Source organism: Athene noctua, chromosome 2 (genome assembly GCF_965140245.1).
Source record: "Athene noctua chromosome 2, bAthNoc1.hap1.1, whole genome shotgun sequence".
NCBI lineage: Eukaryota > Metazoa > Chordata > Aves > Strigiformes > Strigidae > Athene > Athene noctua.
The window spans coordinates 157,646,968-157,668,817 of record NC_134038.1 but is presented as its reverse complement, the minus strand read 5'-3'; the positions used below and the strand labels follow the sequence as shown (position 1 = coordinate 157,668,817).

The following is a 21,850-nucleotide window of genomic DNA, read 5'->3' as shown; positions in this document are numbered from 1 at the left end:
GGCCTCGCAGGACCCACCATGGTTTGGTTACGGGACAGCCCGGGGGACACCTGCATCCGCACCCATGGCCTGGGGGGAACCCCACAAACCACAGACGGGAGCGTTGGGGCGGGCAGGAGAGGGCGGCTGCGACCGGCAGAGCCGTGCCCAGGGACACTGACCCCGCCCCGAGCGGGGGGGGGGGCGCGTTCGGCCGGGGGGCCCCGGCTCGGTCCCCTCTGTCCCGCTCCGCGCTCCTCCCGCTGCCCGGGGCCGGTGCTCCCCCCGCGGGGAGCCCGGGGCTCCCCATAACCGGTGCCGATGCTCCCGGGCCCGGCCCCCCGCCGCGGTGGCCCCGCCCCTGCCCTCCCCTTCCGGGCCCGCCCCGGTTGTGGCTCCGCCGGCGCCATCGCCGCGCTCCGAGCCGGGGCCCTTCTCGGGCAATGATGCAGCGGGTAAGGCCGAGCGGGTCGTCGTGTCGTGTCGTGTCGTGTCGTGTGTGTGTGTGTGTGTGTGTGTCCCCCCAGGGACCGGAGGAGGGCAGATTCTTGTTCCGGTCCGGTTTCGGCGGCAGCTCCGCGTCGCGCCACCCCCCCCCCCCCCCCCCCCCAGCCCCTTCCCCGCGCTGCTCCTGCGCCTGAGACCCCCTTCCCCGCGGGTCCGTGGCTCTTGTCCGTGGCCCGGGAGGAGCAGGGGGGGGACGGGGACCCGTCGGTGCTCGGTGGTCTTGGCCAGGCGGGTGCTGAGCCGCGTGTGCAGACGTGGGGAGGATGCGGCCCCAACCCTCTGGTCCTGCTTAGTGGCGGCGGGGGGGTTCCGGGGCCGGATATTGCCGCCCCGTCCCCCGGTCTAGGCACAGCCGAACCCCCAGGCCACGCCGAGGAGGAGGGGTCTGCGGATCACCGGCCACCCTGCGATGACGGCGACGGGGCTGAGCAGCCCAAGGACGGGGCCATTTGGGGATCTGTGACCTGCTACAGCCCTTTGTGCCCCCCGGGAGAAGGAGGAGGTGACGGTGGTGGCAGACACCATCCTCCCCCCCCAGTCCCCGGGTCCCCTCAGCCCCTGCTCTTGTCTTCCAGGGCATGGTGACGTTCGAGGACGTGGCCATCTACTTCTCACCCCAGGAGTGGGTAGAACTGACGACATGGCAGCGGGAGCTCTACCAGGAGGTGATGATGGACAACTATGACCTGGTTGTCAGCCTGGGTAAGGACGAGTCCCTGTGGAGCCCGGGTATGAAGCCAGCAGCGCTGCTGGGTTGGGAGCGCATCCAGAGGCTCAGCCGGGGGTCCAGAGCTCCCTCAGCTGGGGGTCGGCAGCCTGAACCCCTCGGGTCGGGCACGCGTGGGCAGAGCTCAACCTGCCGTCTCTCCATGCAGAGCGGGGCTGCAGCGTGCCCGCTGCCCTCCCCGGGCCTGCCGAGTTCGTCCCTGGTGTGTGAGGAATAACGGCTCCAGGTACCCTGGCCCCACTGCTCCCCACCCCGCTGCACCCCGGTTCGCCGCCACAACCCGGGGCTGGCACCAGCAGCTCCCAAAGGCCCTGAATGCAGCAGCCCCCCTCCCCGGTCCTGCTGCTCCCACGGCCGGCATCCTCCCGGCATGGCCCCCGGTGATGGTGACTCCTCGGGTGGCTCGGGGGATGCTGAGGTTTCTCTCTCCTTCACAGGCCCCAAGTCCAAGCTCAGCCACAAAATGGAGCCTGGGGAGGAGTCGCGTGGGGGGGTCCTCTGCGGCGGGGCAGACAGCAGAGCTCCCGATGCCTCCGGCACCTGTGAGTGACCGCGGGGACACTGGGCTGGGAAATTGGTGCTGATTTAGTAAGTTTGAGGTAGAAGCCCCTGGCGTGGCACAAGGCAGCTGACCTCAGCCAGACCCCCGCTGAGGCGGGGTCCTGCCCCACATCCTCACTTGGGTGGGTTGGGGTGTCCCACCTCGGCCAGGTGGTGCCATGGGCATTGCAGGGGTGAGGGGAAGCTGTGGCGGGGGGGGGGGGGGGGGGGGGCAGTGGCACCAGGAGCGTGGCGGGTCTGCACTGATGGTGCCCCCCACCATGCGCTGCAGCGCCCCTCGTCATGACTGCGCCCCTGTTCCCAACAGCTGCCTGGGGCGGTACGGCCGGCGAGGACCCGTCTGAGGACAACCAGGGACGCTGGGTCCCGTACGCATCGCCAGCTGGGGCAGCCGAGGAGTTGGGGTACCCCACGCTCTGCTCCGGCTGGTGCCACACGGAGCCGGGGGCCTGGGATGCCCCCCAGGAGCTACCGGGGTGGGAGCGGGGGGAGCAGCCTCCGGGGGCGCCCACGGCAGGGGGTGAGGGGCTCCTCATTTGTGGCATCTGCGGGCTGACCTTCGAGGCCGAGGCCGGGCTGAGCGCGCACCGGGACGAGCACCATCGTTTGGCACCCTACTACCAGTGCGGTGCCTGCGGCAAGGCTTTCCGCCACCGCCGCAGCCTCCTGACGCACAAAAAGCACCGGGGCCGGCACCAGCACGCCTGCACCGAGTGCTGCAGGACCTTCTGCTTGAAAGGGGACCTGCTGCGGCACCGGGCGAGCCATGGCGGCGAGGGCGGCTACGTCTGCCCGCTCTGCGGGGACAGCTTCCGCCACAAGCGCGGCTTGCAGGCTCATGGCAAGGAACACGCTGACCAGCCGTGCCACAAGTGCCCGCAGTGTGAGAAGTGTTTCGAGGATGAGGCCAGCCTGAACCGTCACCAGGCTGCCCACTGCGAGGAGCGACCCTTCCTCTGCGGGCGTTGCGGCCGCAGCTTCAGCTGGAAGGAAAGCCTGATCATCCACCAGCGCAGCCACGCGCAGGAGCGCTCCCACAAATGCCCCGACTGCGGCCGCGGCTTCAGCCGCAGCGGGAACCTGCTGATGCACCAGCGCGTGCACACGGGTGAGCGGCCCTTCGCCTGCCCCCAGTGCGACAAGGCCTTCTGCAGCAAGGCCAACCTCATCACCCACAAAAAGCTCCACCGGCGTTACAAGATCTTCACCTGCTCCCACTGCCGGATGGGCTTCAGCTCCAAGAGCAAACTGCTGCTGCACCAGCGGGCTCACGGTGAGGGGGATGCGGGCACCTCTGTGGCGGGGGACAATGGCCAGCAGTAGCTGCAGCCACTCTGGAACGCAAGAGGGGGCTTGTCTCTATGCTGGGAGGGCCTGGAGGGGGCCTCATCCTGCCCTCATGGGACATGACTTTGCCCACTGCCTCCTCCCCAGGGCACATCCAGGACCTGCCAGCCCTGCGCTCTGCACCCCTTTGGACCTCAACGCCCCCCCACCTCGGGCACTTTTCCCTTTTTACCTTCAGACCTTGAAATATTCATCTGGGGCACTTCCCACTTCTCCCAGTCCCACCAGTGCTGCGTGGGGGGTGTCTTCCTTGTCTGTATTTAAAGCCAGAAGGGAGCGACGCGAGTGTAGTCTCTTGGAGGGGCAGAAGGGCCCCAATCCTGTGCTGGGTGGTGGGGGAGCAGTTTGAGCCTCTCCCCGCTGCCCAGCTTTTGGCCCTCAGTCTCACCCTTGGAGAGGTGCTGGCGTTGGGCTGGGCAGCTCTGGGGGATGAACAGCACCTGGGACCCCCGTCCTGACTCAGTGGACACTGCCGGGTGCTGGCCAGGTGAAGTTGGGGTGGGGGCGGCGGGGTGGCTGCCCCATCTCCATCCCCTCTGGCTGCACACTGGTAAAACTGAGCTGTGAGCCCAGCCCAGGGCCACGGTTTGCCTGGAGCTGCGGAAGAACAAAGCCGGGGTGTGGAGGGTGGGACCCCCAGTCTGCCCAAATGTGTCCCCCACCCCACGGGGCCTGTGTGCTGCCCTGGCTCTGCTGAGGGCTGTGATCCCTCCCCGATGGGGCAGCTCCTGGGGAGGTCTCTGCTTCTGGGGAGGGCAGGAGTGAGGGCTGCTGCCTGCACCCGCAGCCTGACTGCCCCGCCAGTGTGAAGGGCAGAGCTGTCCGGGCACCCCAACCTGTCCCTGTGCCGCTTCACCGGGACCTGCCGCCTTCCTCTGAACTGCTTTGTACCTTTGTTTGAAATGGGGGATCGGGGAACCACTCTTCCCAGGTTTAGGGAGTGTGGCCACCCAGTTCAGTTTGTGGCCAGTGACTTTTTCCTCAAGCACCCCCCAGCACCATTCCCCTGTCTCTGGGTAAGTGTAGGAGCCTGTTGGCGCATTTTAAGTCACGGAGCACCATGTTGTCCATGTTTTTTTCGTAGTTTAATAAATCCCGTTTGGTAGGAATGTGGCTGTCGGTTTGGATGAGCGGTTGCCTGTGCTGTGGTGGCCAAGGGGAGCTGGGCAGGGCTGGGAGGGCTCATCTGGTGGGGACTGGCTGCTGAGCCCGGCCTGAGCTGGTCCTTGCGCTGGTGTTGCCCAGGGAACCCCGAATGTGTCTGTTCCTGAGGACCAGATGGACAAGCTGCAGGTGGACTAGATGGTTGTCCTGGGTCCCTTCCAACTGAAATTTTACTTTTTTTCCCCTTTCCCCTTTCCCCTATTCTATTCTTATATTTCTGTTTTCTGTTATTCTGTTATGTTCTATGCTATGCTACGCTATTCTATTCTCTATTAGTTACAGCCTCAAAGGTGAGCTGCATCGGAGAGGGGCTGCAGCAACCAGCGCTCATACTGGGGTGACCCCTTGCTCAGGGGGGGCAAGTGCTGGCCCACTCCCCCCACTCTGGGAGCTGTGTGGTGGCCACGCATGGTGCCTGGCATGATCCCAGGGCAATGGCAGAGGCTGGGCAGGCAGAGCCAGGGAAGGGGGAGGAAATACATGAGTCTGTGCTGCAATTTGCAGCCGCCTCCAATTTTGGCACTGGCTCTTTGCCCCCAGGTGTGGCTAACGGTGGCTCATGGTGCCTGAGGCCACCCTGCCCTTGCACAGCCCTGTCACCATCCCTAGGGATGCCTCTGGGGCCTGCTGAGTCCCTCTTGCACCTGGGGGGTGGCACCTGCCACCTGCGGATGGCCCCCACACCCAGCTCTCGCTGGAGGCTGCTCCTGGGATCGGGGCGGGGGGGGGGAGCTCAGGTGGGAGGGCAGGAGGGACCAGACCAGACGGAATGGTGTGGTCATGCTGTGGAGACCCTGCTCGGGTGATGGCATGCTGTCACCAGGGTTAGCGGGGTTGGGGATGGCTGGGGACAGACAGAGGGGCTGGAGAGGTGGGCCCATGTTGGTGTTCAGCAAGACCAAGTGCAAGGTCCTGCACATGGGTCAGGGCAACCCCAAGCACAAATACAGGCTGGGCGAGGGGTGGATTGAGAGCAGCCCTGCGGAGAGGGGCTTGGGGTATTGGGTGGAAAACTGACTGTGAGCCAGCAATGTGCGCTTGCAGCCCTGAAAGCCAACCGTGTCCTGGGCTGCATCAAGAGAAGTGTGGCCAGCAGGGTGAGGGAGGGGATTCTCCCCCTCTACTTCGCTCTCCTGAGACCCCCCCTGCAGTGCTGTGTCCAGCTCTGGGGACACCAACATCAGAAGGACACGGACCTGCTGGAGTGGGTACAGAGGAGGCCACGAGCGTGATTGGTGAGCTGGAGCACCCCCCTATGAGGACAGGCTGAGAGAGTTGGGGGTGTTCAGCCTGGAGAAGAGAAGGCTCTGGGGAGACCTTAGAGCGGCCTCCCAGTACTTAAAGGGGCTACAGGAAAGATGGGGAGGGACTCCTGATCAGGGACTGTAGTGATAAGATGAGGGGTTGCAGTTCTAAACTGAAAGAGGGGAGATTTAGATTAGAGATAAGGAAGAAATTCTTTCCTGGGGGGGGGGGGTGTGAGGCCCTGGCACAGGTTTCCCAGAGCAGCTGTGGCTGCCCCCTCCCTGGCAGGGTTCAGGCCAGGTTGGACGGGACTTTGGGCAACCTGGGCTAGTGGAAGGTGTCCCTGCCCATGGCAGGGGGGTTGGACTAGATGGTCTTTAAGGTCCCTTCCAACTCAAACCTTCTCGTGATTCTGTGATTCCCCAGGCGTCAGGCTCCACTGCCCCTCGGGGCCGGGGGGGGGTGTTGGTCCCTGACAAGAGCTGGGGCAGGGAGCAACCACCCATGGGACACCCAGGATCTGGGCAGTGGAGGCAGCTGAAGCCCCCCTGCCCCCATCCCTCCGCCAAGGCTGCCCTAGCCCCGCTGTCGGGTGGGTGGCAAGCAGGTGGCACGTCCCCCTTGTCCTGTCGTGTTGTGGGTCCAGACCCTGCACCCCTTTCCCCCAGCTGCCCCACCGAGCAGCACGGCCTCACCACTGGCCTCCCCGGGCTGCCCCATCACACCCACGTCCCCTCATCCCCACACCCTGCCGCAATCCATCACACGCTGGCTCCTCCACTCGCGGACCCGCCTTATTATTACCGACTGTTTATTGCCCACGACCGTGCCATGGTCCTGGTAACATACCCGGCTCTCGGTGGGACTGGCCGCTCCGGGCTGTACCAGGATGAACCCCCTCGCCTGATGTCCCCTCCCTGCCCCCAGCTGGCCCGGGGGAGGATGGAGCATCCCGGGGAGCACTGGAGCATCCTGGGGGACACTGAAGCATCCTGGGGGACACGGAGCATCCCGGGGGAGGCTGGACCATCTCGGGGAGCACTGGAGCATGCCGGGGGACACCGGAATATCCTGGGGGACACCGGAGCGTCCCAGGGGAGATCGGAGCGTCATCCCAGGGGGTCCCGGCGGCCGGGGCCCGGGGCGGGGGGGGCCGGACTACAGCTCCCGGCAGGCAGCGGGCGGGAGCCCTTTGTCTGCCTCGCCCCGTGCGCCGCCCGCCCCGGTGCGCTCCGGCGGTCGGCGGCCATCGGCGGCGATGCCCCTCTGAGCGCCGCCGGTGAGAGCGGGGGGCATCGGGGGCGGGGGGGGGCACCGGGGCAAGTGGAGGGGTACCGCGGCTAGGCGAGGGGTGGGGGGGGAAGGCTCCGGGACGGGGGGCAGTGAGACAGGCTGGGGGGGGCACCAGGAGCGGGCACTACAGCGGTGACAGCCCGAGGGGGGAGGCACCGGGAGCGGGGGACACACCGGGAGACACCGGGAGAGGGGGTGCTGGGTCCCAGCCGCACCCCCTCCCCCCTCTCTCCGCCCTCGTCCCTTCCCGGTGGGTGCGGGACGGAGACGCTGCCAATTCCCCGGTACCCCTCCGACAGCACCCCCGCTCCCCCCCCCCCCAAAAAAAAAAAAAATAGCTCCAGCAATCCCAGCAGCGGGGATGGATCTGGGGAGGGGGATGCTGGGCAGGGGGCGGCACGGGAGGGTGGGGCGCGCCGGCATCCCGGAGGAGGGGGATCCTCCATCAGGGCAAGGGCCGGGGCCGCCCCTCCCAGCCCCGCGTCCCGGGGAAAGGAAGGTGTCCCCCAGAGCACCCCGGCAGGGTCCGGGGCTCTGGCACGCCCCGGGCCCCCCCTCAGCCCCCCAAGGGGTCTCTTACCAGGGTGCTGGTGGGTTGGAGTGGGGGCCCCAGAGCCAGGGACGTTCGCCTGGTTCTGAGGTGTCCACCAGGAGACCCAGAAAATAAACCCTAATAAACCAGAATGACATTTGCAAGTGCGGGGCTGGTTTTGGTGAAAACCGATTTATTTAATGAGCTGTTTGGGTGTGGGGGGCCGGGGCAGCCTCACGGTACCGGCTGCACCCTGAGCCGAGCCCCGGTGGCGGCTCCGCTGCAGCCTCAGACCCCAGGAACTTCTACTGTGGCTTTGGAAAGACTGCGGGAAACTGGGGACAGGGAGCTGGGGTGACCCCCCCTCTGCTCCCCTTGGCACCCCGGGGGTCCCAGACCGGGTGAGGGGGGGTCAGACGGGAAAGGGCTGTTCCGTGAGCTCAGGGATGCCATGGGTGCGGGATGTCGTGGGTGCGGGATGCCATGGGTGTGGGATGCCGTGGGTTGGGGATGCTGTGGGATGGCATGGGTGTGGGATGCCGTGGATGTGGGATGCCGTGGGTGCGTGATGCTGTGGGTGCAGGATGGCATGCGTATGGAGATGCTGTGGGTGTGGGATGCCGTGGGTTGGGGATGCTGTGGGTGCGGGATGCTGTGGGTATGGGATGCCATGGGTGCAGGATGCCGTGGGTGCGGGATGCCGTGGGTGCGGGATGCTGTGGGTGCGGGATGCTGTGGGTGCGGGATGCTGTGGGTGCAGGATGCTGTGGGCATGGAGATGCTGTGGGTGTGGAATGTCGGGGGTGTGGAATGTCGGGGGTGTGGGATGCTGTGGCTGAGGGATGCTGTGGGTGCAGGATGGCATGCGTATGGAGATGCTGTGGGTGTGGGATGCCGTGGGTTGGGGATGCTGTGGGTGCGGGATGCTGTGGGTATGGGATGCCATGGGTGCAGGATGCCGTGGGTGCGGGATGCCGTGGGTGCGGGATGCTGTGGGTGCGGGATGCTGTGGGTGCAGGATGCTGTGGGCATGGAGATGCTGTGGGTGTGGAATGTCGGGGGTGTGGGATGCCGTGGATGTGGGATGCCGTGGGTGCGTGATGCTGTGGGTGCAGGATGGCATGCGTATGGAGATGCTGTGGGTGTGGGATGCCGTGGGTTGGGGATGCTGTGGGTGCGGGATGCTGTGGGTATGGGATGCCATGGGTGCAGGATGCCGTGGGTGCGGGATGCCGTGGGTGCGGGATGCCGTGGGTGCGGGATGCTGTGGGTGCAGGATGCTGTGGGCATGGAGATGCTGTGGGTGTGGGATGATGTGGGTGTGGGATGCTGTGGAATGTCATGGGTGTGGAATGTCGTGGGTGCGGGATGCCGTGGGTTGGGGATGTCGTGGGTGCGGGATGCCGTGGGTGGGGGATGTCGTGGGTGGAGGATGCTGTGGGCATGGAGATGCCGTGGGTGTGGGATGCCATGAGTACAGGATGCCGTGGATGCAGGGATGCCATGAGTGCGGGATGCCGTGGGTGTGGGATGCTGTGGGTGTGGGATGGCATGGGTGCGTGATGCTGTGGGTGCAGGATGCCATGCGTATGGTGATGCTGTGGGTGTGGGATGCCGTGGGTTGGGCATGCTGTGGGTGTGGGATGCCGTGGGTACAGGATGCCGTGGGTGTGGGATGCTGTGGGTGCGGGATGCCGTGGGTGCGGGATGTCCTGGGTGCGGGATGTCCTGGGTGCGGGATGTCATGGGTGCGGGATGTCATGGGTATGGGATGCCGTAGGTGTGTGCATGCCGACCCCAGACACTCATCTGCGTCCCGTCTGGCCCTGGGCGCTGGCAAGGGTCCCCTGACAGAGTCCCCCAGCTCGAGCAGGGAGCCCTTAGATCCGGCAGGGCAGCCAGGGCAGGAGGAGGAGGAGGGCAGCCAGCCTCCCTCTCCCGAACTCATCCAGGGCTGCTCCTGGCCTCTCTGGTGAACCCTGTGTCAAAGTGGGGCTGGGGGTGCCGAGCCCCCAGCACGACTCCCTGCCTGCACGCTTGCCTGCACTCCTGCCAGGTGGCTCGAGCCCCCGAACTGCTTGTGGGGAAGAAGCCACTGTGGGGGTCCATGGGGTGTTGTTGGGGGAGCACAACAGGTGAAGGCTCCCGGGGGGGGCCAGAGGATCCCCCAGGGATGGGCAGCCCTCTTCTGCCCCGTTTTTGCTCTGAATCGCTGTTCCTCTGAGATTCTTCACCACTCTGCCCCCGCACCTCTGCCACCGCAGCTGCTGGGCTGGAAGGAGTCGTGGGGGGTGGTGATTTGGGCGACAACGGGGTGCCCTGGCCCCTGTCCTGTGCCGACCTGCATCGCGTAGCCCCCGCGCTGTCCTCGGCCCTGCTGCTTCTAGCAGCTTCTCAGGGACTGATATGAGGTGATGGGGGTCTGGAGGAGGGATGGAGTGGTGAGAATCGACACAGCCCGGGTGTGCCAGAGTGGGGAGCAGGGAGATTGGTGTCCTTTGGAGCATCCCTGTGTCTGTCACAGGGGAGGCTGGAAGGAAACTTTCTGTCCCTCAGGCAGGTTCTTCTGGAGGGAGCTGTGGGCCCCCCGACAATGGAGCGAGAGGAGAAGCTGTTTGGGGGGGATCCTCAGGACGTGAGGTTCCAGGGGGTGCCCAACACCTGTGGCACAGGTGAGGCTGCTGAAAGCTCCCGCGGGGACGTGACTGCCCTGGCACTGCGGGGACTTTGCAGCCCCCCCCAGGCTCTGGACCACCCAGGGCTGAGCTGCCACATCCCATGGAGTTGCCCCTGCCCACGAGGGAGGGTCTGTGCCCCCAAGCTGGGCATGGGGCTGCAGAGGGAGCGTGGAGCTGGTGTGGTGCTGTGATGCCAGTGCTGCCTGGGAACGCAAGAGCAGCTTTGTCTTCCTCAGGAAAGGGCTGGGCTTGCGTGAAGTGTGAGACTGTGGTGAAAACTGAACCGGAGGATGAGTCCTACACCCTGTACTTCCAGGGCCTGGGTGCCACCGTCCCCAGTGTCCCCAGCACCGGTGAGCGACCACAGAGTGCATGGCTGGGGGAGGGCTGGGAGCTCAGTGAGACCTGCAGCCCCCTGGCATCCAGTCCCCTGTCCCATAACGACTGTTCTGGGTGACATCCCATATTGACTGCTCCAGGTGATGTCCCTGCAGGGACGTGGGAAAGGTCATTGCGCCGGGGAGCTTTTCTGGAACAGCACGTGACCAGTGCCATTTGGTAACTGGGAATTCCCTCCTGGAGGATAAAGGGTGATTCTTTTTCTTCCGTAACAAATATTTAGTATCTCTGGGTGTTTCGGATCTCTGCGGTTCTGTGGCTCTTTCTCGGGGGATTTGGTGTCCTGGCACTGGGAGATGCCCAGTGGCCGCAATGAGCTCCTTGGATTAAAGCACGGTGAGCTGGAGCCAGAGCCGGTGCCGGCACAGGCAGAGCGTAGGGACGTCCCTGAGCCCTCGGTCTGTCCCCAAGCCGGACACACGGGCTGTGCCTTTCCTCCCCCAGGCATCAAAGAGGAGATTGTGATTAAGAGCGAGCTGGAGGATGAGGCATACGGTGGTTACCACGCTGGCTCCGGGGATGGGGATGTGCCCCCCCCCCCAACTGCCTGTAAGTGGGGCAGGGAGCTGGGGGGCCGGGTGGATGGTGACACTGTCCATGCTACCCTGGGGACAGTGAGGCAGCACTGTGCTCTGCCTGCAGGTGATGCCAAGCCCGAGGTCATCGTGAAGGTGGAGCCGGAGGAGGAGCCGTTCATTGGGCGCGCCCCGGGGCTGGGTCACCCAGGGGGTCCCGGCCACTGTGGCAGCACAGGTGAGCACCAGGGCGAGGCATGGGGACAAGTGTCCGGGCTCGCTAGGCACCATTCCCGCCTTGCGGTGGAAGGAGGAGGAGGAAGCCCAAACCCTTAGCATGGACCTTCTGGCGTTTACCACCGAAGATGCTGAGCCGCCGGTGGGCAGCGCACCGAGGCAGGTGTGGTGCTGAGCTGGGCCACTGCAAAAGCTGGGGGCAGGCGGTCATGGCGCTGGTGATGAGCGATGCCAATTGCAGCTGCAGGATGGGGTTTCCCCTTTTTTCAGCTTTATTTGGCTCTTCAGTGTTTCTCAGGGTGTGGTGTGTCCCCACCACCAGCCCGGCTCACATGTGGTTTGCCATGTCCGTGCTCTTCCTGCCAGTCCCGGCTGTAACTCTGCCATGAACTGGCTGTGGGGAGGTGATGGGCGGGTGGAGGTGGCTGTGTGGGTCCCACTGGTGCCTCATAGGTCCCACTGCTGCCTTGTGGGTCCTACTGGAGCCTCCCAGGCGCTGGAGCAAAGCTGGGGCTGTCTGGTGAGCCTGGGGCAGCCTTGCCACCAGTTTTTGGTGCTCAGAGGAGTGACTGTCCCTGGGGCTCCACCTGACAACACTCCTGTGGCCCCCATACTCCCTGTCCCCCTCCCAGCCATGTTCCTGGTGGAAAGCCGCAAGGAGGGACCCGCCAGTGCAGGGGGGTGAATGCGGCTCGAGGGGTCTCCTGGCAGGTAACAGCGGGGCTCCGCCTCTCTTGGCAGATGGCGATGGTGAGGAGTGTCCCAAGGAGGAGCTGGAGGAGGTGAAACTGGAGGAGAAAAGCCTGGGGACTGCCTCGGGGGTGTCCTTGGGACCTCGGCCCTGCAGCAGCCAGTGGACAGTGCGGCAGGCACAGGGCACTGTGGCCGAGCTGCAGTGCAGCCCAGCAATGCCCGGGGGGCCACGGGCCACCCCCGAGCCCCGGGGGCTCTGCCAGGAGAAGGGCACAGCTCTGGCAGTGCCGGTGGGCAACGCTGGGCAGAACCCCACCTCTGCCTGCGGGGCGGGCAGCACCGTGGGTCCTGGGGCTAGGCCGGCACGGCGTCCCCGCAGCCACAGCACCGAGCGTCCCTTCGCATGCAGCGAGTGCGGGAAGAGCTTCCAGCACCGGGGAAACCTCATCACCCACCTGCGGGTGCACACCGGGGAGAAGCCTTTCGCCTGCACTGTCTGCGGCAAGAGCTTCAGCCAAAAGGGCGACCTGATGCGGCACCAGCGCATCCACACCGGCGAGAAGCCATTCGAGTGCACCGTCTGTGGCAAGAGCTTCTGCTCCAAGCAGACCTTCATCCTGCACCAGCGCATCCACACCGGTGAGAAGCCCTTCTCCTGCTCAGAGTGCGGCAAGAGCTTCAACCGCAAGGCCAACTTCATCACCCACCAGAAGATCCACCGCGGCGAGCGCCCCTTCATCTGTGCCGAGTGCGGCAAGGGCTTCTGCGCCAAGAAGACCTTCATCCTCCACCAGAAGATCCACATCGGCGACCGGCCCTTCGGCTGCTCCGAGTGCGGCAAGAGCTTCAGCCGCAACGGCGACCTGACGCGGCACCAGCGCATCCACACCGGCGAGCGGCCCTTCGCCTGCGCCGACTGCGGCAAGTGCTTCAGCCACAACGGCGAGCTGATCAAGCACCAGCGCATCCACACCGGTGAGAAGCCCTTCACCTGCACCGAGTGTGGCAAGAGCTTCAACCGCAAGGGCACCCTCATCACCCATCAGCGCATCCACACCGGCGAGCGGCCCTTTGTCTGCCCCGAGTGCGGCAAGACCTTCAACCTGAAGACCACGCTGATGAAACACAAGCGCATCCACACCGGCGAGCGGCCCTTCACCTGCCTGGAGTGCGGGAAGAGTTTCAAGTACAAGGGCAACCTCCGGACCCACCACCTCACGCACATGGTTGAGCGGGTCTACCCCTGCACTGAGTGCGGCAAGGTCTTCAGGCACAAGAAGGAGCTGACGGTGCACCAGGGCCTGCACACAGAGGAGAGGATTCTCTCCTGCTGCCGGGAGGGAGAGTCCTTCAACCCCTTCCTCCCAGCGCACCCGCTCCTCCTCTCCTGCACCCAGCTCCCGGTACCACTGGAAGCCTTCTCTAAGTACAAGTAGGAGGGCTGGCGGCAGCGGGCACAGCTTGGTGTCCTGCCCAGTGTCCTGCCCACAGCACAGCCCTGCCTGGGGTATTACCGGCGGGCCACAGCAGCGACAGGAGGAACGAGAGCATGGATAAAGCCTCGGAGCCACTGTGGGGCCATCGGCTGATGGGGGCCGGAGCTTTTCGGGCTCCCCTGGGGATGGTGCCAGCTTTCAGAGGCGCTGGAGGGGCCAGTGGTCTGGCCTTGTACAGGCACTGTTCCCACCCCCAGGTCACGGGGGGCTTTTTCATCCCCCACCCAAGTTGCTGGTCTCATTTGCTGTTCAGAAACCTGGCAAAAGTGATTTGCAGGGGGAAGATGTGATGACGGAGGTCACCGTGCCCCTCCCTGGGTTTTCTGCTCCTGTCCACTCTGCTCCCCGACCCCCATAGCAGAACCCCCTTGTCTCATGCAGAGGAACCTGGTTCAGCTGCTCACTGGAAAGGGGCAATGTCGAACCTGAGTCGTCCTTTTTCCCTTATCCCACACAGACACACCTGAGTAGGGGGAGAGCCAGAGGCTTGGTGCAGCCCCTGGGCCGTGCTGTATGGCTGACCCCAGCTCGGAGCTGGCTCAGCACCCCCTTTTTTTCCCACAACCCCCATCACAGTTTTACCGAGTTGTGTTTTTGGGATCCTTCCACCCCCAGTGCCTGCTGCCTCCTCGGCGTTGATTCCCCCGTCCGGTGCGTCCCTCAGTGCTGGCACTGCTCCTGGTGACACCACCAAAGCTGGAAAACAGCCGGAAAAAAACTTTTTCTTTTTTGCAGCCTCCCCCTGGTCCCAGCGCAGCTCCCAAAGCTCCATTTCATTCTCCCGGGAATTCCTGGCCCCTCAGTCACTCTGTTGGCGTCCTGGACATGGGCTGGTTGGAAGGGACCTTCCTTGACCCCTCTCGGGCACAGTGATCCCCCTGTGGGGTGTCAAACGCCTCCTCACCTGGCACTCACCTCAGAAAGGGGCTTTGGTGAAAAACAAGTATTTTTTGGGGTGGGCAAAGGGACGTCTGCAGGGCCTGGGGCAGATCAGGTTGTTCCCTCAGCTGCTGTTTCTGCAGGGGGGGTGTTTTGGGGGGCACCAGGGTTTCCCCAGCTGTGACACTCATTGCTTCCTCGCCTCAGTTTTCCCATCTGTAAAATGGGGGTAATGACACTCGCTGTAGCGTGGTGGGAAGGTTAACCCCTTCCTGACAGTGCAGAGCCCTGGGGGGTGGTGAATGCTGCCACGGGGGACCATTACTGCTGCTGGGGGCTGGTGATGGCTTGGATGGTATGTGGGAATCCCCCCAACGAGCCCTTGAAATGCAGCAGGTGAGGCCCACGTGTGTTTGTAGTTCCACTCCGTCCTTTTCTAACCTAGAAACTAATAAAAAGTGCAAATATACAGGAACCCCGTTGTCTAGTACATTTTGCTGCTTCTTCCTGCTCACATGGGAGCTGTGGGATCCCTCATCCCACCTTGCTGGGGGGGTTCTGCTGCCTCCACCTTGCCCAGCACCCAGCACCCACCTGCCCATGACCACGGACCTTGTTGGGAGTGGGTGTGGGCAGGGGGCAAGCACTGGGAGCTGCTGTCACTGTCACCAGAGCGCTGGCATCTCTCCTGGTTTTGACTGGAATAGAGTTAATTTTCCTTCTTGGTAGCTCCAACAGTGCTGTGTTTTGGCTTCAGTGAGGGATTTGGTATGAGAAGAATGTTGAGAACACTGATGTTTTCAGTTGCCGCTGAGAAATCAAGGATTCTCCAACTCCCCGTCTCCTGCCCATGTGCAGGTGCACAAGGAGCTGGGAGGGAGCAGAGCCAGAGCACCGGTTCCAAACTGGCTGCTGAATATTCCAGATGATGTAACATCATGCTGGGTGTGTGGATGAGGGTTGGCCGGGAAGGGGGGGTTTCCAGGATTGCTTCCAGGATTGTGGGTTTGAGATCTTGTTTCTTTCCAGGAACACTGGCTGGGAACAGGCTGCGTGTCGGTCGGTGGGTGGTGAGCAGTCGCACTGTTCATCACTTGTTTGTACTTTCTATAATTGTTTTATTTCAATTATTAAACTGTTTTTATCTCAACCTGCATCTCCCTTTACCTCTTCAATTCTTTTTTTTCCAGCCCCTGGGCAGGAGGAGAAGGCTGGGTGGTGTTGGGCTGCTGACAAGGCTTAAACCATGACAGCATTGCTGTCACTGGGGAGCTGCCACCGCTGTCACCTGGGAGCCTCCGCACCATCCTACTGCCCTCACCCAGGTGTTTAAGGCCTCTGGGGGTGTTGGAGCTGCCTAGGATGGTCCCAGGGGCACATGCAGGTCCCCTGCATCCCCCTGCTGAGGCCAAGCTGTGGCTGATTCTTCTGGGCTGGCACAGGGCAGCAAGCAGTTCCAGTGTGGGTCAGCATCTTGGGGAGCAAAGATCCAAGCAGGGATCCCCAGCAGCGCTCGGTTGGCTGCAGGGCTCTTCCCCGGCAAAGCCTCTGCCGCGGCACCCTCTCCAGCACCAACCGAGATGCTGAAGTCGAGCCAGAGCCTGTCTGGCATTGCCGGTCGTGCCACCAGCACCGTGCGGTGCCCGAGGGCTGAGGGGGATGCGGTGCCCAGCTGTGAGGCCTGGGGTAGGGACAGGGCTTTGCTCGTCGGCAGGGTCTGTCATGGTTTCACCCCAGCAGCAACTGGCTGCTCCCTCGCCATTTTCCCTGGTGGTAAAAGTGAGAAGGAAACTCGTGGGTTGAGATAAAACCAGTTTAATAATGGACAATAAATAATCATTTAAAAAAATAGAATTGTAAGGAGAAGAGAAAGAAAAAAACCCAACAGAGAGGAAAATAAACCCCAAGAGAAAAACAAACCCCAAGAAGGACAAGTGATGCAAATGAGAATAATTAACTGGTCACTGGCAACCAAACGATGCCCAGCAGCCCCCCCCCCCCATCCCCCCCAGCTTTATGGCGCTGAGCACCCAGTGCTGGGGCCCAGGATGTCCCTGCGGTCCCTTGGGGTCCACTCTCCCAGCCGTGCCCCTCCAGCCTCTTGTGCTCCCCACGGACTGAATCACTAGCCAGGGCCGGCGGGCTGGGGGTGGGGTGGGGGGCAGAGCGAGGCCCCCCAGGACCACGGCTGTGACACCATTGGGGCTGTCCCTGACGCCCAGTGATGTCCCTCAGTGGGCAAGGGCGCACCCCCCCCCACACACACACTGTGGGCTTGGTGCTGGCAGCCCCCCAGCACAGTGCCCCCCCCTCCTGCACGCAGCCCTCCCCCTGCCCCCCGCAGAGGTGTGACCCCCCAGTGCTGCTGCCCAAACCTCAACAGAGCACACCCATCCCTGGGGGGTGGGGGGCACCCACATCCCTGCAGCTGAGGGGGCACTCGCATTCCCGATGGTGGGGTCATTGTGGGGGGAGGGAACCCCCATCCCTGCATCTGGGGAGGTGTGAGGGGACGCGCATCCCTGTGGGTGGGGTTATGATGGGGTAACACCATGCCTGCAGTGGGGGGCATAAGGGGGCCCCACATCTCTTAGCTAGGTGGGGGGGCATGTGGAGCACCTGCATCCCTGCATTTGGGGGGGGGGGCACCCCCATTGCTGCAGCTGGCGGAGTGGGGGGAGAACCACATCCCTGTGGGTGGGGCCATTCAGGAGGGGGGAACCCCCATTTCTGCAGCTGGGGGCGGGGGGAACGGCAATGCTGTGGGGGGGGGGGTCATGGGGGTACAACCCCATCCCTGCAGTGGGGGGTATGGGGGCGCCCCCACAGCCCACAGGTGGGAGGGAGCATGAGAGGCACCGGCATCCCTCCGGATGGGGGGCAGGGGGGCATTCGCATCCCCACGGATGGGGGTGTGGGGGGGGCACCCGCATCGCCGCAGCTGGTCTGAGAGGGGGACGGCGACGACCCGCGACACGCCCGCATCCCCGCGAGTGGGTGGGCTGTGGGGGAGCCCCTCTCCTCCCGGCCCCGGGCCGTGCCCAGCACCCCCCCAGCCCGGACTACACCTCCCGTGCTGCACCGGCGGCGGGCGGCCCCCCCCGGCTGACGCAGCCGCCGGCTCCCGGGGCCGCCTTTGTCCCCGCCGGGCTGGCGGCGCGGCCCCGGCGCAGGTAGGGGCGGCGGGCGACGGGCCCGAGGCACGGGGATGGGCGCTGTGCCCCCCCCCCCCCCCCCCCCCCCCCCAACCCCACGGGCATGCACCCGTCGGGCGGCACCGAGAGGCGACCCCGGCCCCGACCGCCTCTCCCCTCCCTCACCCCGCCCTGCCAGGCCCCTCCCCTCCCGGACCCCGGTGTCCCCCTCCCCGGGGTTAGCCCCTGCCCGGCCTTGCTCTGTCTTCCTCAGCCCCGTCCCCGTCGCCCCCCTCCTGCCCTGTGACAACAGGGACGCGCTGCTCCGTGTCCCACCTACCCAAGCCCCCCTTGGAAGGGGTCAGATCCCCCCGGGACACTTCCCCACATCTCCCTTCTGCTCCTCCTGCCCAGTGGTGCTGTCAGGATTTCCAAGAACCCCTATTTTTTTTTTTTAAATCTATTTTTCCTGGCTATTCCCTGCACTCTGGGCCAGTGTTTCACCGGTGGGTTTTGAGACCTTGGGTGGAGGCAGCCGCTGGCAGGTGAGTGACCTTCAGCCCCTTTATTAATCCAAAATCTTGTGCTTGGCAGTGCCCGCCCGTCGCGGCTGCGCCAGCGCGGCTGCTCCCGGCACAGGCATCTCCTGCGGAATCCAGAGCCTCCCACCTCCATCTTCTGGGATAAATATTTATCTCCATCTCTGAGCCAGCGGCGTGCCAGGCTGTGGGCTGCTCCGGCAAGGTGGGGGTCAGGTACAGCTGGCACCCGCACCAGCGCTAGCGATAAACCCTAAAAAGCCATCTCGCCCTGCTTGGCCCTGTCCGGGACACCCCAGTTCAGTGCAGGGTGATGCCGCTGATGAGCTGTGCCATGGGCAGGAGCGTGGCTGTTGCCAGGCCTCGGGCTGAGCCTTGTGTCACGGTGCTGTGCTGTGCCATGACAGGGGCACCGGCGTACGGTGCGGGTCTACAGTCTGTCGTGAGCGGGGGAAACCTGCTCCTAAGCCTGCCAGCTCTGCCCTGCTCCCAGCATGAGTTGCTGGAGCCGCTGGCAGCGGCAGGACTTTAGCAGAGGCGGGTGGTGGGCACGCGGCGTGGTGTGCTGAGCCAGGACCACTTCTCGCCACAGATGCCGGTGACGTTCGAGGATGTGGCCGTCTACTTCTCTGCGGAGGAGTGGGCTGAGCTGGCGGGCTGGCAGCGCCAGCTCTACCGGGAGGTGATGCTGGAGAACTACAGGGCAGTCGCCTCGCTGGGTGAGGGCTCTCGCCGGCACCGCCGGGCTGGGGCCAAGCTGGGATTCAGCTCTGTAACCGGGCTGGAGCCCCAGAAAGTAAAAATCTGGCTGTTGCTGTGACTGCCCGAGCACTGGCCGGCAGTGGTGATAGTTTTACTGAGCTAGGGAGTGCCTGCAGAGAGCTGTCCTGGGCAGGGGAGGGAATGGAACGGGGATGGGATGGGATGGGATGGGATGGGATGGGATGGGATGGGATTGGATGGGATGGGATGGGATGGAGTGGGATGAAAGAATAGAATAGATGGAATGGAATAGAATAGAATAGAATAGAATAGAATAGAATAGAATAGAATAGAATAGACCATCTTTATTGTGTGGGCCCTACAAGGCCCATCAGGGCCCCCTGCCTGCCCACCCCAGGGCTGCCCAAAACCAGAACCCATTGTTAAGGGCATTGGCCAATGGCCTCAGCAACCCTGAGGGACCCGGGGCACCCCTGCCATGCCAGGGAGCCAGGGCCGGGCTTTATCTGTGCTCTTGGTGCAGAAATGATGCTGCTTTGAGCCACTACCCATGTCCTGTCTGAAGGAAGGTAGGGGGGCCTGCAGGCATGGAGGTGGGGGCAGAGCCAGAGGCAGATGCTGGGGCCAGGGGGGCCTGGGGGTGCCAGTGCTGCCATCCTGGCAGTGAGGGAGGGAGTGCTTCTGTTTCTGCCCCGGACAGGCCATCCTGCTGTCAAGCCAGAGCTCATCTGCAAGATGGAGCGAGAAGAGCTGCCGTGCGTGCCAGACCCCCCCGGAGTGCGGGGGAGACACTGGACCCCTGTGCCAGGCGGGTACTGGGGGGCTGCGGTGGTGGTGGGGGGAGTCCAGCAGCATCGTCCCCTTGACCCCAGGTGCTCTGTCTACTGGGAAGGGTTGAGGGCTGAGGGGTGTGTGTGACGGTCCCTATGGTGGGGTGTCCCATGTGCCAGTCCCATCCTTGGCAGTGACCCCAGGCTCTCCTTCCCAGGAGCCGGTGACATCCCAGTGCAGAGGGTGGCTGGGGGGGTCCCTGAGGGGCTGTCGGCTCCCTCCGCCCTGCTCCAGGGAATGCCTGAGCGAGGCAGGAGGCGACGGAGGGGCTTGGCCCGCAGCCAGCCGGGCAGGAGCAGGGGGGGACCATCAGGGCTCCACCAGCTCCTGGCACCCCGGCCACTGGAGAAGACCCCCCCGACGTGCCCCGAGTGCGACAAGAGGTTCAAGAGCCAGACGGCATTGGCCATCCATGAGCGGAGCCATACAGGTGAGCGGCCCTTCGCCTGTGCCCGCTGTGGCAAGGCCTTCCCCTCCAAGGGGGACCTCAAGCGTCACCAGAAGACCCACGCTGGGAAGCCGGACCCTCCCCGTCCCGGCACTGGCCTCCCAGCCAAACTGCAGCCAACTCGCTCCCCCCGCGGCCCCCCGGCCCCCAGGAGACCCCACGCTTGCACCGAGTGCGGGAAGAGCTTTGGGAAGAGCCGGGACCTGAGGAAGCACCAGCAGACGCACACGCCGGCGAGACCCTTCTCCTGCCCGCAGTGCGGCCGCCGCTTCCGCCTGAAGCAGATCCTGGCGTCGCACCAGAAGGTGCACGGCGGGGAGAAGCCCTTTGGTTGTGGTGACTGTGGCAAGCGCTTCGGTCAGAAGCATCACCTCCTGAGCCACCGCCGCGTTCACACTGGCGAGAAACCCTTCGCCTGCGGCCACTGCGGCCACCGCTTCAGCCAGAAGCACCACCTGGTCAGTCACCAGCGCATCCACACCGGGGAGCGGCCCTTCGCCTGCGCCCGCTGCCCCAAGGCCTTCCGGGACAAGAAGACCCTCACTGTCCACCAACGCGTCCACACTGGTGAGAAGCCCTACAGGTGCGGCGAGTGCGGCAAGACCTGCAGCCAGAAGCAGCACCTCAAGAGCCACCAGCGGGTTCACCGGGACCGGCCGGCGGTGCCGGAGGGCGATCGGTGGGAATGTGGGGGGGGTCCGTCCCCAGCAGAGGGGCGAGTGGAGGCCAAGCCTTTCCAGTGTGGCGGCTGCGAGAAGCGGTTTCGGGACGAGGGGATCATGCTGGCTCACCAGCGCACCCACAGCACCCCCAGCTTGCCACCGCTGCAGCCTGGCACCCCCCGAAACTGCCGCTGATGGGTCTGCGGGGTGCCGGGGGCTGTGGTGGGGGTGGCTATGGCACCCAGAGCATTGACCAATGTCAGAGCAGCTACATGTGAGCTGGGAGCGAGCAGCAGCCACGGTCCCCTCCAGCTCAGCAGAGAAGCACCCTCGCCGGCACAGGCTGGATCCCCTTCGGCTGCTCCCTGGGGACTCTCCGGGCAGCAGCACTGAGCTTGCCACTCGAGGGGGTTCGTCACTGGCACCCCTTCCCGTGGTGCCATGGGCACAGGACTGGCTGCCAGGGCAAGGGACACATGAAATGTGTCATCACACACCCAGAGCAATGCAGGGGATGGAGGGGAAGATGCTGCTTTATTTTTCCACCCAGATAGTAAATAAAAAGCTTCTTGATGCCGCCAACAAGCAGTGAGCTCCATGGCAACACAGCACGTGCCACCTCTCTCTGGCAGCAGCACCAGGGCCTGGGCCAGGGCCAGCATCCCCTTCCTCATCCCTAGAAAACCCCTTTCCCAGCCCATTCCCGCTGGGACACAGTGAGAGGCTGTAGTGGGCAGCCAAGGGCAAAGCAGTGTCCTGAGGGAGCTGGATGGACGTGGGCTGGTCCTGGCGAGAGGTGTCACCCATGCCGGGGCCACTGGACTGTGCTGGAACCAGCCACACTTTCCATCATCTTGTTTTAATTTTTTTTTTTTCAGTCAGCACAGGGACACAAATTCACTCATGCCCAAAGTTTCCTTTTATTCCCCCCAAAAAGCCAGAGTTGGTGATGGCCACGACAGTCAAAGCCAAGCATGTGGGTTTGGCATCAGGTGTGCAAAGGCACCTTCGAGTCTCAGGGGTGCCCAGGGCATTGGAGGGGGGGGGGGCGTGCTGTGGGTGCTATGGGAGCTGTGGGGGATGTGGGGCTGCAGCAGGTGTGTGTTGGGATGGACAGGGGCCCCATTCCCTCCTCGACACTGACCCCCTTCCTCTGCTTGTCCCTGAGGCTTTCTGAGACCCAGGCTCCATCCTGGGGGGTCTCAACTTCCCCCAGGCACAGTCAGGCTGAGTGGCCTTGGGTGTGTCCCCATGTCCCCCA

The 21,850-nt window shown here is 64.2% G+C and overlaps 2 protein-coding genes and 1 long non-coding RNA gene across 3 annotated transcripts in view; all 3 read left to right on the top strand.

The window, feature by feature from the left end:
* The window catches only part of LOC141956714 (uncharacterized), a 34,144-nt gene extending 12,986 nt beyond the window's left edge, over positions 1 to 21,158 (top strand). The window contains exons 6-15 of the mRNA XM_074897517.1: positions 1,062 to 1,215; positions 2,157 to 3,047; positions 6,815 to 6,861; positions 7,214 to 7,273; positions 9,787 to 10,027; positions 10,270 to 10,386; positions 10,877 to 10,981; positions 11,075 to 11,185; positions 11,926 to 13,139; positions 19,861 to 21,158. Coding sequence (XP_074753618.1) covers positions 1,062 to 1,215; positions 2,157 to 3,047; positions 6,815 to 6,861; positions 7,214 to 7,273; positions 9,787 to 10,027; positions 10,270 to 10,386; positions 10,877 to 10,981; positions 11,075 to 11,185; positions 11,926 to 13,139; positions 19,861 to 20,784 — 3,864 coding nt within the window. The 3' untranslated portion in view covers positions 20,785 to 21,158. The remainder of the gene's footprint in view (positions 1 to 1,061; positions 1,216 to 2,156; positions 3,048 to 6,814; positions 6,862 to 7,213; positions 7,274 to 9,786; positions 10,028 to 10,269; positions 10,387 to 10,876; positions 10,982 to 11,074; positions 11,186 to 11,925; positions 13,140 to 19,860) is intronic.
* On the top strand, positions 1,417 to 2,112 carry LOC141958160 (uncharacterized). Its single transcript, XR_012633239.1, has 3 exons — positions 1,417 to 1,439; positions 1,651 to 1,755; positions 2,082 to 2,112. It is a non-coding gene; the product is annotated as an uncharacterized LOC141958160 (long non-coding RNA).
* Positions 17,637 to 19,777, top strand: LOC141958159 (KRAB domain-containing protein 1-like). The gene is made up of 4 exons (XM_074900833.1): positions 17,637 to 17,931; positions 18,518 to 18,644; positions 19,349 to 19,460; positions 19,637 to 19,777. Exons 2-4 carry the CDS (start codon positions 18,518 to 18,520, stop codon positions 19,644 to 19,646), a joined length of 249 nt encoding a protein of 82 aa, XP_074756934.1. The 5' UTR covers positions 17,637 to 17,931; the 3' UTR covers positions 19,647 to 19,777.
* Positions 21,159 to 21,850: the final 692 nt, after the last annotated feature.

What these genes read in the sequence shown, in the direction of transcription:
- LOC141958159 (XM_074900833.1), top strand. Translation starts at nt 18,518, where the DNA reads ATGCCGGTGACGTTCGAGGATGTGGCCGTCTACTTCTCTGCGGAGGAG. An exon ending in CAGGGCAGTCGCCTCGCTGG is followed by an intron (nt 18,645 to 19,348) that starts GTGAGGGCTCTC and finishes TGCCCCGGACAG; the next exon opens with GCCATCCTGCTGTCAAGCCA.